Source organism: Nicotiana sylvestris, chromosome 9 (assembly GCF_000393655.2).
Source record: "Nicotiana sylvestris chromosome 9, ASM39365v2, whole genome shotgun sequence".
Lineage (NCBI taxonomy): Eukaryota > Viridiplantae > Streptophyta > Magnoliopsida > Solanales > Solanaceae > Nicotiana > Nicotiana sylvestris.
Window position 1 is genome coordinate 188153240 of NC_091065.1, and position 16702 is coordinate 188169941.

The 16702-nt window shown below is 35.4% G+C and overlaps 2 protein-coding genes across 2 annotated transcripts; one reads left to right on the top strand and one right to left on the bottom strand.

Annotated features, from left to right (window-relative positions):
* The first annotated feature begins 4291 nt into the window (after window positions 1-4291).
* Window positions 4292-8266, top strand: LOC104231600 (probable inactive receptor kinase At2g26730). Its single transcript, XM_009784615.2, has 2 exons — window positions 4292-5745; window positions 7285-8266. The coding sequence occupies exons 1-2, from the start codon at window positions 4449-4451 to the stop codon at window positions 7953-7955; spliced, it is 1968 nt and encodes a 655-aa protein (XP_009782917.1). The 5' UTR covers window positions 4292-4448; the 3' UTR covers window positions 7956-8266.
* A 3842-nt stretch (window positions 8267-12108) lies between these two features.
* LOC104231608 (putative late blight resistance protein homolog R1A-10) lies at window positions 12109-14864 on the bottom strand. Its single transcript, XM_070156535.1, has one exon. The coding sequence runs from the start codon at window positions 13939-13941 to the stop codon at window positions 12250-12252; it is 1692 nt and encodes a 563-aa protein (XP_070012636.1). The 5' UTR covers window positions 13942-14864; the 3' UTR covers window positions 12109-12249.
* Window positions 14865-16702: the final 1838 nt, after the last annotated feature.

Consider the following 16702-nt stretch of genomic DNA (forward strand, 5'->3'; position numbering starts at 1 on the left):
TATATTGACTTATCTATATATTTTCAATGAATTTCAACTATACCCATTGAAAAAGTTCCTTTTTTGTTTAGATTTTTGGAATATTGTATATATTTTTGTATTTCATCACCTTATTTACTATCCCATCCATAAAATTTCCTTTCCGTCTTGTATCTAGTGTTGCTAATCACGCTTAAAAATATGGAAGGTAATTTTTGCATGTGATTCTTTGAGAGAAAGAACACTATTATTTGGTTTTTCAATTTTTGTTGGCTAGTTTTGGTAAGTCTATAATTAATGGCTAGAGGTTGGTAAGTTGAGATTTATTTGCGACATTCGTATAAGTTTCCCTATTTCTTTTCATTTTCTGTACAAATAAACAACAATCATGCATCAGCTCGCCTACCATCTATGGAGCCCTTTTATCATTTGCTTTTAATTCTTGCCCCCCCCCCCCAAACCCCCCCCCCACACTTTTTTCTTTGCTTTGCTTTAAAAAGAAGCCAGAGTTATTTTGGAACCCACGAATTATGACCTAACATGCTAGTTGCTCGAGGTGTCAATGGTTCGGTTCGGTAATTTTATAAAATTTGTATCATATTAATTTTTTGGTTATTTTATTATGTATAATTAAAATTAGACTTTTCAAAGTCGTCTCAATTATGTCGGGTTTTTTCGGTATTGATACGGTTCGGTTTAATTTTCGATTTTTTTAAAAATGTCATGTAAAAGATACTAGTAGAAGTAGAACGCAATAACATACATACTTTTATAGGACTTCGTAAAACTCTCAAGACATTTTTACTGTTTAAAGGATGATGAATTAAAAAAAATGAAAGATAGCTAGAGTATAGATCTATCAACTATTCTATAGCAGCGTAAAAGAAATTAAGCATGACAAAGAAAATATAAATCATACGAGTAAAAAGATATTAACCAAGTTGGGTCTCAAGAATAAAGTCTACGGAAGATTTAATACTCAAAAAGATAAATCAAAATTATACGAAAGGAAACATATTCAATACATTACAGTTTGCGACTCGTAATCCCTAGAATACCTTGTGTCTTGCTAGTGAATATGCTGGAAATAATTTAATTTCAATAGGAGTAGCATAATAGATTTGGGAATTCGGATTTTGAATTTAATTACTCGTTGGCTTGTAACCATTTTTATAATTCCAAAGCCGATAAAGAAAATTAATGCTTTATTATTTTTAAACTTAATATATAAATATATTTTCTACATGTAAATTTATTCGGTACGGTTCGATTTTTTTTCGATTTTATTTTTACAAAATAAAAACCTACCTTAATTATCGGTATGATTATATTGAGCCGAAAATCTCACCACTTTGTAAAATATTCAATAAAATCCATATATTATCAAAATTACCTTTATTGTATAAATTTTTAACAATATTCCTCAAGCAACATACATTAAACTAAAATGGTAAATATGTATCACGCATCCACATCACTTTATCTTTAATAAACTAATTTATTTAGTCAAACATGGAAACTATCAAAACTTGGATAAAAGAATATAACAGAAATCACAAAAGGAAAAAAAATTCTCTAATTGTAATCAACTTCTAAACTTCTTTAATTTTAGTCAAACAGGGGATTTTTTTTTTCTATAGATAATAAAACTTGTAACATTTTTTATGAGACTTGAATTTATAATTTTAACTTTACGAGTGTATAACGCCACAGAACTCGCTAATTATATTGAGTTATTTATTTTAAAATTTAATATTTATACGTATTTAATAAATTAAATAAGATTTGAGCTGAAAATAGATTATATTGTGGTCTTATTGCTTTATGACTTTTTCCAATTAGGAACGAATTTAAGAATTTTATTTTTAAAAATTTATAGTCCAAAATAAATGATAAACATTTTTGTAACGATAAATCACTTCGTTAAGGATAAAATAAAAAATTTAAAAGCAAATTATACATAGGAGCTCCATAATCTAGCATATTATGTCGGAATTTTCCGTGTTTCAGCTAAGATATTTTTGTTTAAATTTTATCTCCGCATAAAATAATAACTATATTTCAATAATTTATAAATACCGATTATTTTTCGATTACCCATCCAAAAACTGACTAGCCGCTTCTATTTTTACGTAAAAATAGCACGGGCTAGCTAATTTTCGGACCGGTTATTCAAAAATAGCCAGCGTTTGCAAAGTCATTGAAAAATAATCACTATTTTGCTGCAACACGGAAAGTTCCAGCTTAATATACTGGAGATCGGTGCACATGTGTATGAAATTCCAGCATATTATGTTGGAACTTCAACACGCGAAAAGTTTCAGTATAATATACGGGAATTCCAGTATAATACTGAGATTTCAGTATATTATATTGGAATTTCAGTATATTATACTGGTATATTTTTCCGTCTTTTGAACAATATTTTCGTTCAAATTTACCTTTATATAAAAAATAACTAAATATTTCAATTATTTTTAAAACTATAATTATTTTTAAATGACCGCTGATAAATCTGACTATTTTTTAATTTCCTCAATCCGTTGGTGCTAGTTTGTGGACTGTAGCAAAAGTTGAGGAAGAGAAAGAAGTGAGTCCATGGAATATATTAAAATATAATAATTCCTTCTAACAAAGTAAAAATTTCTTTTCCTTTTTTTCCCCTTATTTTAGTCTCTCTCTCTTTTTTTTTTTTTCTTGAGCTGAAGGTCTCCTGGAAACAGCCTCTTTACTATTCGGGGTAGGGGTAAAGTCTGCGTACATATTACCCTCCCAGACCCCACTTGTGAGATTATACTGGATCGTTGTTGTTATTTTTTTTATTTTTTTTTCCTCGTGAACTGTCCCTTTAATTATGACATTCTTCCACTTCTATCTCCTTCGGACTTTGCTTTTCTCTCTCTAAACATACATTCTTCCTTCTCCTAAGGATTGTGTTTTTCTCTCTCTATATTTTAGTTATAGTACTAAAAAATTCCTTCCTTAGGATTTATATTAAAAAAAAAAATTAAAATATTTTACCTAGAAAAAATTCTGTTAAGGGTGCTTTAAAATTGGGAGAAATTTAAAAATAGTCAGATTTAGAAGTGGTAATTAAAAAATAGCCACAGTTTCAAAAATAATCGAAATTTAGTCACTTTTCATTTAAAAGATAGATCTGAACAAAAATACTGTTCAAAATTCGGAAAATATTCCAGCATAATATGCTAGAGTTCGAATTTTTTACGTGTGAATTTCATAATATGCCGGAGTTCGAATTTTTTACATGTGAACTTCCAGCATAACATGCTGGAATTTCATAATGTGCTGGTGTTCCAACATAATATGGAAGTCCATACACATGTGTTGTAATTTTCAGTATATTATGCTGGAACTTTCTGTGTGCTGGATTTCCAACATAATATGCTGGAAGTTCATACGCATGTGCTCCAATCTCCAGTATATTATGCTGGAATTTTTCATGTTACAGTAAAATAGTGGCTATTTTTCAAGACTTTACAAATACTGTCTATTTTTTAATTACCGATTCAAAAAGTGGCTAGCCCATGCTATTTGACTTTAAAATTCTATCGAAAGTGCTTTAAAATTTTAGACTTTTACCCAAAACTTCTATTATTGAGATTGAAAAATTAATAATAATACACAAATATCATATTTGTTCAAATCACCCTTTTTCCTATTATTAGGATGTGCTTTCCTCTCTAAAATTTAGTCATAATGCTAAAAAAAATTGGTAATCCCTCATGATTTATAACAAAAAAAATTCTACTTTAAAATTTTGCCAAATAAAATTTTAATTTAGCATGCTTTAAAATTCTATGGCAAGTACTTTAAAATTTTAGACTTTGTTGACCCAAAAAAAATAAATTTTTTTAGACTTTTTCTCAAAAAATTTATTATTGGGGTGAAAAATCAATACAACGACAACGACCCAGTATAATTACACAAGTGGGGTCTGGGGAGGGTAATATGTACGCAGACCTTACCCCTACCCCGAAGGGTAGAGAGGCTGTTTCCAGGAGACCCTCGGCTCAAAAAGTAACAGGAGATGATATATTAGTACCATAAAAATGCGTAATAAAAATAATAACAATAACAACAATATATAAGAGATATGAAATATGAAATACAAGATACTAAATACGAACTACGAAATAGATAGCTGGTAAGTACAACTAGAAGGTAAAGCCCAGCATCGATAGACGACCAATGACATTCCTAATCTAACTCCTAACTGGATAGTCTCCCTCTATTGTGCCGTAGAAATATGGGTGAAAAATCAATATTGGTACAAAAATAAATCGTCCTTCTTCTAAAGGACTATTCCTTTTCTCTCTCTAAATTTCAGCTAAGAACTGTCATTTTCTCTCTCTAAAAAATTTCAGCTTCTTTCATGGCTTCTTCCACCACCAAAATTTCTCCACAATTTTCACCATTTTAACAAAACCCATTCTCTTCATTCACCTACAATGGCTGCGTTTTCAATCCCTGTTTTTTTGTTAGTAATATTTACACTACTGAGCTATTCTCGAGTTAACTCGGAACCAACTCAAGAAAAGCAAGCTCTCCTTGATTTTCTCTCTCAAATTCCACACGAAAATCGTCTTCAATGGAGTTCTTCAACTTCAGTTTGTAATTGGGTCGGCGTGGAATGTGACCCGACCCAATCGTTTGTATATTCTCTCCGGCTTCCTGGTGTTGGACTAGTGGGTCAAATTCCAGTCAACACACTCGGCCGGTTGAGTCAACTCCGAGTTTTGAGTCTTCGGTCTAACCGACTCACCGGTTCAATTCCTTCTGATGTGTTTTCAAATCTCAAGTTTTTACGTAGTCTTTATCTTCAGGATAACCGGTTTTCAGGCGAATTCCCACCGAGTTTGACCCGGTTGACTCGGTTAACTCGGCTCGATATCTCGTCGAATAATTTTACTGGACCTATTCCGTTTTCCATTAACAATCTTACTCGTTTAACTGGACTTTTTTTGCAAAATAATGGTTTTAATGGTACTCTTCCGAGTATAAGTTTGTCTAACAATGGTCTTGTTGATTTTAATGTAGCAAATAATCATCTCAATGGGTCAATTCCGAGTAGTTTGTCGAAATTCCCAGCTTCTTCGTTTTCTGGTAATATTGATTTATGTGGCGCTCCATTGCTGCCTTGTACCCCATTTTTTCCATCATCATCACCCTCGCCATCACCAGTATTGATTCCATCAGATAAGAAATCGAAGAAGCTCTCAACAGCTGCCATTGTAGGAATAGCAATTGGTTCAGTAGTTTTGCTTCTCATATTGTTGCTAATACTTTACATTTGTTTGAGAAAAAGTAAGCAGAGAGTAAAAGAAGCAAAACGAAAGCCAGTGGCAACAACTGCTACAGCTGTGGCGGGAGGAGAAGCAGGGACATCGTCGTCGAAAGAATATGATGTAATGGAAGGGGAAAGGAATAAGAAGCTAGTGTTCGTCGATGGTGGAATGTATAGTACATTTGATTTGGAGGATCTTTTGAGGGCGTCTGCTGAGGTATTAGGGAAAGGAAGTGTGGGAACGAGTTATAAGGCGGTTCTTGAGGTTGGTACTACAGTGGTAGTGAAGAGGCTTAAAGATGTGGTGGCCACGAGGAAGGAGTTTGAGCTACAAATGGAGGTTTTGGGAAATATGAAGCATGAAAATGTGCTGCCTCTTAGAGCATTTTACTACTCAAAAGATGAGAAATTGTTGGTCTCTGAATACATGCCTGCTGGAAGCTTATCTGCTCTTCTTCATGGTATGTATATGTGTGTGTGTGTATATATATGTGTATGTATATATGCTTCTCTATATTTGCTTCCTCGTTCATTCCTCAATTAGCTCTTTTCTTGAATAATATTGCTTTCTTGATTTGGGTTCTGTTTTATACACAAGAATTTTATGATTTTCCGGGTCTTTAACCTTTTATGGCATTGTGTAAAATAAGTTAGTTTCTCTGTTTTTGCCCTGATTTTGCTGTACATCGCATCAGTCTGGTACTTTTGGGAGGTAAATGCTGTGCAAAATACTTGCTAGGATTTTGGAACTTGTTACTTGTTCTTGACCACTCTGTTTCTCAGCCTGGATAGGTAATCATTTTGGATGCGTGATTTTCACTCTATAGATGTGAGGACCTCTTTTTTTTTGCTTCAAAAGATGATAACTATATTAAAGATAGTTAACCATTACATAAGGCATAAAGCCTTTACCAAAAACGTTGAACCTAAGTGATGTCCAGGGGAGTATTCCTAGAGGAAACTGAGTCATTCGCATCAGATACATCAGAAATATAAAACACTTAAGTACATTAGGGTGGTGGGTTTCTAAGCAGCAAAAGTTCTTCGGTAGCTTGATCAAATTGCATTTTAGTTAAGTAGTCCGTGACTTGATTCCCTTCCCTGGATATATGCCTAATTAGTAATGACCTGCCACTAGAAACAGTGTTAAAGAAACGGTCAGTTGGGTTTCCCAGCAACTGTATTACTTCAGTTGCATATCGATTGTAGTCTCTTGCCAGTTTCAAGCCTTCCCTTAAGGCTAGGAGTTCAGATTCAACATGGTTTGCTACTTTAACTTTTTCTGTATACCCCATTTCCTGGTTTCCTTTGTCGTCGAGTATGACACCTCCAGTATCTTCCTTTTCTTTATAACATATAGGGCACATATTAGAGGTTAGTATAGTTCGTTTGTGTAAGAGATGATTAGTAGGGAGTCTATCTTGACATAAAAGCCAAGTGAAGTATTTTAACTTGCTGAGAGTCTTAATCTTCCAAATCCAGTTGAGAGTAGTATCCTGACTTAAATTGATAATCTGCTTTTTTAGGTTTTGTTTTTGTAACTGGAAACCCAATATTTCCCAAAGTTATCTGAGGACTTGATACCAAGTTAGTTAGAAATTTCCTCCTTAACACGAATAGGTGTTTTATTAGGCAGGATCATCTTAGACTTGGCTATATTGATTTTTTGCCCCAATAGTTGACTAAAAATGTCTCTATAAGATAGATTCACCGTTTTCATATCCGCTTTAGCCATAAGGATGAGATCATCCACAAACATAAGGTGTGATAACCTCTGACCATTTTTAGATATTCTTAAGATCATAGTTTTCCAAGACTTTTCTTGTACTGCAGCCGCTGTTTACACAGTTATTCTTTTCTTTTTCAGTTTGCTAATGTAAAACTTCACTCTATCGTCTTTCAATTCATGAAAGTTTGATGATTTATATTGGTTATCTTTGGCGTGCATTTTTTTTTTCCTTTTCCGGAACTGAAATATTTAATTTGGGAAATACTTGCAGGTAGTAGAGGGTCAGGCCGAACACCATTAGACTGGGATAGTCGAATGAGAATAGTGTCGAGTGCAGCAAGGGGCCTCACATACCTCCATGTTTCAGGAAACATTGCTCATGGAAACATAAAGGCTTCCAACGTTCTCCTCCGACAAGAAAACCAAGATGCTTGCGTCTCGGACTATGGATTGAACCCACTTTTCTCCAACTCATCGCCACTCAATCACCGTGTTGCTGGCTACCGTGCACCCGAGGTTGTGGAAACCCGAAAGGTCACATTTAAATCCGACGTATATAGCTTTGGTGTGTTGATATTGGAGCTCTTAACTGGGAAATCACCAAATCAAGCTTCACTAGGAGAAGAAGGCATTGATTTACCGAGATGGGTCCAAAGTGTCGTTAGGGAAGAATGGACAGCCGAGGTGTTTGACGTCGAGCTAATGAGGTACCATAATGTAGAAGAAGAGATGGTACAACTACTTCAGATCGGAATGACATGTGTTTCAATCGTACCAGATCAACGACCCGCCATGCCAGAAGTTGTAAGGATGATCGACGAAATGAATAGAGGTGACACAGACTATGGTCTTCGACAATCTTCCGATGATCCATCGAAAGGTTCCGCTAGCCAAACACCTCCTCAGGTATCAAGAACTTCACCTTCTGGTATCACACCTTAAAAACAAAACAGGAAAAAAAGAAGACAAGACAATGAAAACTGGACATTTCTTTGTGCAAAAAATTGTTTGTTTGGGGATTGGTTTGGCGTTAGGGTACCTATTATGTTTCTTTATTTTTTTAATTATTTTTTCTCCAATTTTTTTAGTAAATTTGTGCAACAATTTCTATAGGATGGGAAGTAGAAAAGGTTTGATTATTTTCCATGACGTGATTGGAAATTGGAATTGACTATTTGATGGATTAAATTAGGTGTTTTAATCATCTCATTCTTTTTATTGGATAATCTTAGTATAACGATTTTTTCTTTGCATTAGGTTCTTTTATTGACTTACACATCAAATTAGTTGAAATTGTGACATCTTTAAATTCAGAGGACTTTTTTCTATTGGGGATTGAGGTATATTTATTACACTAGAAAATATGAGACAATTAACAAACAACAACATCAACAACAAATTGAGAAATTCAAAAATAGCTAGATTTACAAGTGGTAATTGAAAAATAGCCACAATTTCAAAAGTAATTGAAATTTAGCCACTTTTCATGTAAAGATAAATCAGAATGAAAACACTGTTCAAAATCCGGAAAATATTCCAGCATAATATATTGGAGTTCCAGCATAATACACTAGAGTTCCAGTATAATATACTGGTCCAGCATAATGTGCTGAAAGTTCATACAAAGGTGCTCCAATCTCCAGTATATTATATGCTGGAACTTTCCGTGTGTTGGAATTCTAGCATAATATGCTGGAAATTCATATACAAGTGTACCAACCTTCAGTATATTATGTTGGAACTTTTCGTGCTGCTGCAAAATAGTGGTTATTTTTTAATGATTTTGTAAATACTGACTATTTTTCAATTACCAGTCCGAAAACTGGCTAGCCAAGACGGAATACCTCGAGTGCAAATTTGGAGTTGAGCCGACGGAAGCGGGAGTTGAAGTGAGGCTTGACTCTCAAGTCATTCCCAAGAAAGGTAGTTTCAAGTACCTTGGATCGGTTATTCAGGGGATCGGGGAGATTGACGAGGATGTCACACACCGTATAGGGGTGGGGTGGATGAAGTGGAGGTTAGCGTCGGGAGTCTTGTGTGACAAGAAAGTGCCACCGTTACTAAAAGGAAAGTTTTATAGAGCAGTGGTTAGGCCTGCCATGTTGTATGGAACTGAATGTTGGCCGGTAAAGAACTCACACACCCAGAAGATGAAAGTAGCAGAGATGAGGATGTTGAGGTGGATGTGCGGGCATACAAGGATGGATAAGATTAGGAATGAAGATATTCGAGAGAAGGTGGGTGTGGCCCCCATGGAGGACAAGATGCGGGAAGTGAGACTCAGATGGTTCGGGCACATTCAGGGGAGGAGCACTGATGCACCGGTGAGAAGGTGTGAGCGACTGACTGTAGTGGGCACGTGGAGAGGTAGAGGGAGACCTAAGAAGTATTGGGGAGAGGTGATCAGACATGACATGGCACGACTTAGGATTACTGAGGACATGACCCTTGATAGGGATTTATGGAGGTCGAACATTAGGGTTGTAGGTTAGGGGAGAGTGTGAATATTTCTACAGCACAATAGAGGGAGACTATCCAGTTAGGAGTTAGACTAGGAATGTCATTAGGCGTCTATTGATGCAGGGCTTTACCTTCTAGTTGTGCTATACCAGCCATCTATTTCGTATTTTCGTTGTTGTATCCTGTATTTCATATTTCATATCTCTTATATATTGTTGCTGTTTTATTACGCATTTTTATGGTACTAATGTATCATCTCCTATTGCTTCTTTTGAGCCGAGGGTCTCCTGGAAACAACCTCTCTACCCTTCGGAGTAGGGGTAAAGTCTGCGTACATATTACCCTCCCCAGACCCCACTTGTGGGATTATACTGGGTCGTTGTTGTTGTTGTTGTCAGTATAATTTTATAAGTGAGTCGGTTTCTGATAGACTCTCGGCTATCGGAAACAATTAAAGAGCACAACCACAATATGAGGTCAGTATCTATAGTTTTAATTATCACATTATTTATGAAGGTTATTTTTTCCAATATGGTGAGGGTCCCTATTGCAAGTTGCCTGTTGGTCCAAACACCGTGCCCTAATTCAATGTGTGTTGGCTTTCCATTTTAATCGTATTGTCTCTATCTCAAAAAAGAACGAATATATTACACTCAAATCTCTCTATAACAGTCTCGTTCGATCTGATATTTTTGGCTGCTATAGCTGAATATTGTTATAAAGAATATATAACATAACATAACATGAAAAATCGGTTTAAAAAAAAACTTGACTGTTGTAGTAAAATATTATTATAAAGGATGATTACTATAAAAAATTCGATTATATTTGTGCAACTAAATTTATTTTCATATATTCATGTTTGAGTTCTGAGAAAGGACTCTTCCTTAGCAAAACATGCTAAAATCGTTCATGACGAGCTTTGTGGCGTGAATCTGGATGAGTTGGTTAGTACTTTCGGACATTAAATAATTTAAACGCAAAAAAAAAAAAAGAATTTTTTGTTTGTAAATAGTTTAGATTCTTTTAGATGGAAAAAATTGCAATTAATATTTTTAAGGCAGTATCAAATTGAACAGCAAGGATAATTAGGCGCATTCATCAGCGTATTCTAAGACACACCATTTCTTTTTTATGACGAAAAGAATAACAACAACAACAACAACGAAAAGAATAAATAGAGCTTATATATAGAGTTCAGGTGATCTTTAAAAAATAGGATGCTATAAAACCATAAGTATTGAAAACTTATCTAATATTTATTAAAGTAATAGTTAGTTACCATATTCATTTTTTAAAGAGTACACTATGCGTATCATCTAAAGTAAATTACTTTTAAGTTATTGAGTTCTAAATTAATAATTTATATATATTAAATGAATTTATTAAGAAATGAGTTCTATATATGAATTTATTGTTGTTCCTCCTGTATTTGTAAAATAATGATTATGGAAATTAAAACGTTAGCTTATTAACGTAAATATAAATGATATAAATGAAACACAAATTAATTCGAGCCCACTGAATTCACAGTGTTTCCTTAAGGAATTTAATCCTCTCCTAGTACCCAAGGTTATGAATTATTTCCTCCCAGGATAGAACGAATTACACACTGGTGTAACGGTACTTCAAACCCCAATGTTTCAGCGAACACAAAGTTCGGCAGTAAATAACACTTACTGTTGCTTTCTTAGTAGTTTAAAACAATGCAGAACAATGCACCAGGATGTTTCCGAAGCCGAGCGACGACGACGGCGCGAGGCTTGCCTTCTTCTTAACTCTTTAAGAGCTACATGAAGTGCATTTGTATATAAACCCACCAAACCCATTTGTCTACATTCTTATGGAAAATCCACTACAGTTTGTAAACCCCCACAGCTATCTCCAATACAAAATATGCATCACTGTTGTCTGCAGGTTCTCAAGTTTATCCTTTGCAAAGCCTTTTCCATTCCCATTCTTTTTACTTAATGTATCCTGAGGTAAAATATACCTATATTACTACAATACAACCCTCTTTATTGCTATTACCAGTTATAGGTAATAAAAGGGCAGTCCGGTGCATTAAGTTTTCGCTATGCGCGGGGTCCGGGGAAGGGCCGGACCATAAGGGTCTATTGTACGCAGCTGCAGAAGCTGTTTTCACGGCTCGAATATGTGACCTCCTGGTCACATGACAGTAAGTTTACCAATTACGCCAAGGCTTCCCTTCCCGAGCAACTTTACCATTACCAGTTATAGGTACAACAACAACAACAACAACAACAACAACCCAGTATAATCCCACTTAGTGGGGTCTGGGGAGGGTAGTGTGTACGCAGACCTTACCCCTACCCTGGGGTAGAGAGGCTGTTTCCAAATAGAACCCCGGCATCCTTCCCTCCAAGAACTTCCCACCTTGCTCTTGGGGAGGCTCGAACGCACAACCTCTTGGTTGGAAGTGGAGATCAGTATTCAAGATCCAAGATCAGGATTTATCCGGGATGCGTAATATCACAATATAATATACTATGAAATATACAACTAGAGCACAAAGAGGACAATTTTAATCACAAATAGTACTTCCAAGATAAGGAATATGATGCTTATGCTGAGAATTATCATGAAATGATTGAGAAACAGCTAGTTGAAGAGATACACAATCAACTCAATCAACAACAACGACAAACACCCCCCAATATAATCCCACAAGTGGAGTCTGGAGAGGGTAGGATGTACGCAGCCTTACCCCTACCCTGGAAGGGCAGAGAGACTGTTTCCGATAATTTTTGGAGATCTAAAACTTAGGTTGAGTGCTATGGATGTAGACCTTAAGGCAATTATTTCCCATGTCCTCTTGTTCTTGTTCAATATTTCTTGCAGAATCCTCAGCAGATGTGCTGCAATTATGCAATTCAATCGACTCCAATGTACAAATTTCTCCAAAATCTGTTGGAATTTCTTCTAGGTAGGGGCAATGGTTCAGAACGAGGCGTTTTAGATTAGGGAAGCTATCACTACTAGCTTCCCAACACCGAAAATCTAACTGGCAAAATAACAAAAAATTCAGCCTTTCGAACTTGTCTTCATTACTCAATCTCCATACTTCATCTCCGACTACCCAACGTTTAAGTTTGAGCTCTTCAAGATACGGCAACATGACAAGAGTTGATATGTCTTCCCAAGGAAAACCAAACCATCTGGTTAAAGTCAACCTCTTAAGCGATGTTGGGAAACCAAAACTCTTGATTGAGTCAGGCGAATAATCTCCCCTCAAACACTTCAATGCTTCGAGTTTTGTCAAACTTGACATATCAATGAAGCGTTTGGCACTATCATTTGTTCTACACGAAGCATAACAGATGATTAATTTCTTTAGATTCGGAATGCTAGAAAAGACTTCATTTGAACAACTTGTAGAACAAAGACCAAAAAGTTCCTCTAAATTTGGCATCTCTACGACATTATGCTTATTTGAAATACCTTTTTTTCTAGGCCTGGGGAAATAACTGTTACTCCCCAGATGCATAAGCCTCAAGTTCGTCATCGTCCATATCTTCCCTGGTAAAGTGATATTTCTATATTCTTTCCCATGAATAATTATAGTTTGCAAATTCTGAAGCTCTGAGATTGATCCAGGAACACTACCATCAAATCTAACTGCAAGATATCTCAAATGAAATAACTTTGTAATCGCAAGTGGAAATGAATCGAACCTTTCATCTTCATGGAAGATGTGCAATACCCTCAAAAGGTTGAAACGGGAGAAAACTTCAAGTCCTGTTAATCCAGAGAATAAGTAGATAGATCTAGAAACATGGGGTAATACTTTGGAATAATTGTAAACTGAATAAGATGGGGTTTGAAAACTAAAGCGACGAACATTATGCTTTTGTGTTGGAAGAACAGGATCAGTTCTCGCAACATGCATAAACTTTGTCATTTCAGCTTCTATCAAACAGAATTCACGCAGTAGATCATGTATTCCACATGCTTTTATCTCTCCATTGAATCTCCTTTTTCTAGCCATTATTAAGTTCCTGCTGATAAGATCCTCCAAATAATCTTCTGCCACTTTCTCCAAGCTTTTACCATTTCCAGACGTCCTTATGAAACCTTCCGCGATCCATAATTGGATTAATTGACAAGTCTCAATCTGAAAATCCTCGGGAAAACTACCCATAGAAAGAAAGCAAGGTTTGAGGTGATTAGGCAAGTGGTGGTAACTCAAACCGAGCACTCCTAAATATTGATCTGGATGACTAGCAATGATTTCACTTAAGGTTTGGGCGACATCCTTCCAACTGTCTAATGTCCTGGCTATTTTAGAGAGATGTCCCGCAATCACTGAAATTGTTAAGGGTAGTCCTTGGCATTTTCCCACGATTTGCTTTCCAATCGCTTCCAATTCAAGAGGATGATCATGTTCTGGTCCAAACACCTTATCACGAAGTAACTTCCAGCTATTATCTAAATTCAGGAGGTTCATCTCATGACGGCTGCTAGGATTTGCATATATTGCTACCTCTGTTTCCCTAGTAGTCAATAAGATCCGACTCCTATTATTGCAATCCGGAAATATTCCTCTTATACTATCCCAAATATCCGTACATCAAATATCATCAACAACAACAAGGTATCTTCGTCCCTTTAGGTTTTTCTGCACCAGATCGGCTAACTCATTGTCATCCTTCTTATCATAATCTTCTCTATTGATAATATTTGTTTGCTTTGAAATGCAATGTAAAGCATCTAACAACATATTTCTACATCGAAATTCTTGAGATATTGTAACCCAAACACGAATGTCAAAATGATACCTGACTGGGAGATGATCATGAGCTTTTTTAGCGAGCGTTGTTTTGCCAATACCACCCATACCTGATATTGTGACAATATCCAAATCCGACTCTGGTCCTATCAATCTATTAACTATGATCTCAAAGTCATCATCAAGACCCTGCGCGATAACATCTTCCGAATTTAGCATTGGATTACTTTTAGAAGAAGTGTCAACCAATGAATCCACATCTTAAGCCGGGGTAAGGTCGATCGGAAACAGCCTCTCTACCTTCACGACGCAGGGTAAGGTCTGCGTTCACTCTACCCTCCAAACCCTACTTTGCGAGATTACACTGGATTTGTTGTTGTTGTCGACCGATGAATCCCCAGATTCAAGAATTTCATCATCAGCATCATAAGTACTTGTGCTAAAATCAGAAACAAGATCCATTACTTCTTTTTTTGTTATATCCATTTTTCCAACAACTGGTAACAAATCCTTGTGTAGTAAACTTTTACTTGCTTTTCCACATGTCCAACTTAAACCTTCGAAGATTTGACAAATTTTCAGCTCAACAACATCTTCTGTATCATTAACAGCAACTCTTATTTTTTCCTCTAAAAATTTGATATTTTCAAGATTAAACCTACTCTTGCTAACTTTTTCAAGAACATTTTTAAAATATTCAGCAGTAGTATGAAGAGAATAGAGCATTTCAACAGTTTGACCTTCAATGAGTTTTGGATTTCTCTGCTGAAGTTGCTCAAGAGTTTGAAGAAGAGAAATTACAGAAGTATAAGCCATTAGTCAAGAAGCAGATTGTGAAAATAATGAACAAAATGGACGCAAAATTAAGACTTGGAATATTGCTAATATGGAGGAGAAGGAAATAAAAAGAAATTTTTTGAAGGAGCAGAGAGGCTTTAATTCAAGATACAAATACTCCCTCCATTCACTTTTAATTGTGTATTTTCGATTTTGCGCTCCCTTTAACAAAAAATGAAGTATATATTTTTACAATTTTACCCATAATACGTACTACTACAACAACAACAACATACCCAGTATTATCCCACACTGTGTGGTCTGGGGAGGGTAGTATGTACGCAGACCTTACCCCTACCTTGTGAGGATAGAGAGGCTGTTTCCAATAGACCCTCGGCTCAGGATAGTATAAGCACCACATTAATGAAAATATAGGCAAGAAGGGACAATATCAAAAAGTCATATAAAAGCAGAATAACACAACAAGACAATAAAGTGATCAACAATGAAAGAAAACAATGATTAGTCATAAAAACCTACTACCAATAGAAAACGAGGCTGCGTGCCAATATTAATGTTATGAACACACTACACTACCTACTCTATTATTCTAATTCTCGATATTCATATCTTCCTATCAAGGGTCATGTCTTCGGTTAGCTGAAACTGCGTCATGTCTTGCCTAATCACCTCTCCCCACCTCTTCTTTGGCCTACCTCTACCTCTCCGTATAATGATAACATTTTCAAAAGTCCTGCGAAATTATTTGGAGAATGAGTAATTAGTGTATAGTGGACCAGTAAAAGTGAACCAAGGGAGTAATATTTTTCTTTTTTGAAAGTAGAGAAGAAATACACCATATTTTTGCGAATTATATAGCTAGTTTTGAGGAGATTACCAAAACAGACAATTATAAGGGGGCATAGCATGTTAGTGTTTATAATAAATTATTTAATTAATTTAAAAAAAAAGGCAATGCAGGTCCCATCCATTTTCATTTGATTAGTATTTTTTTCTTCTGATGGACAGTTTTTACTTAATTTATTAAAAAGTTCCAATTTGTTTATTTGCTCTCGTTGGAGTAATCATCTCCTATTGCTTTTTTGAGCCGAGAGTCTCCTGGAAACAACCTCTCTATCCTTCGGGGTAGGGGTAAGGTCTGCGTACATATTACCCTCCCCAGACCCCACTAGAGAGATTACACTGGATTGTTGTTGTTGTTGTTGCTGCTCTCGTTGGAGTAAACAAGCATCTTTACAATCGACAACTAATGGAGACGTCACGTGGTTGCATAATAAATTAATGGCTCATAGATTATTGAGAAAATTAGGTGTTGGTAATAAGGATAAGAAGAAAAAAAAAAGTGGTAGTTTAATAATTCTGTAGATGATTACACTCATGTAGGTGAAATACATTTATATTATGATATGTTAATAATGAGGAAACATTAGATTATTTAGTCAACGACGAAGTCAGGAAATTTAAAAAGAGTGTTTAAATTTTGAACACCCTTTGTCGTGGCCCGTGGGTTATACAAGGGTGTTCTAAGTCTATTTTTTAATCAATAACAAGTACTAATATTTACCTTATACATAGTACTCCATCCGTTTCAATTTATGTGAACTTATTTGACTGGGCACCGAGTTTAAGAAAAAGCAGAATACTTTTGAACTTGTGGTATAAAATAATATACATATATATT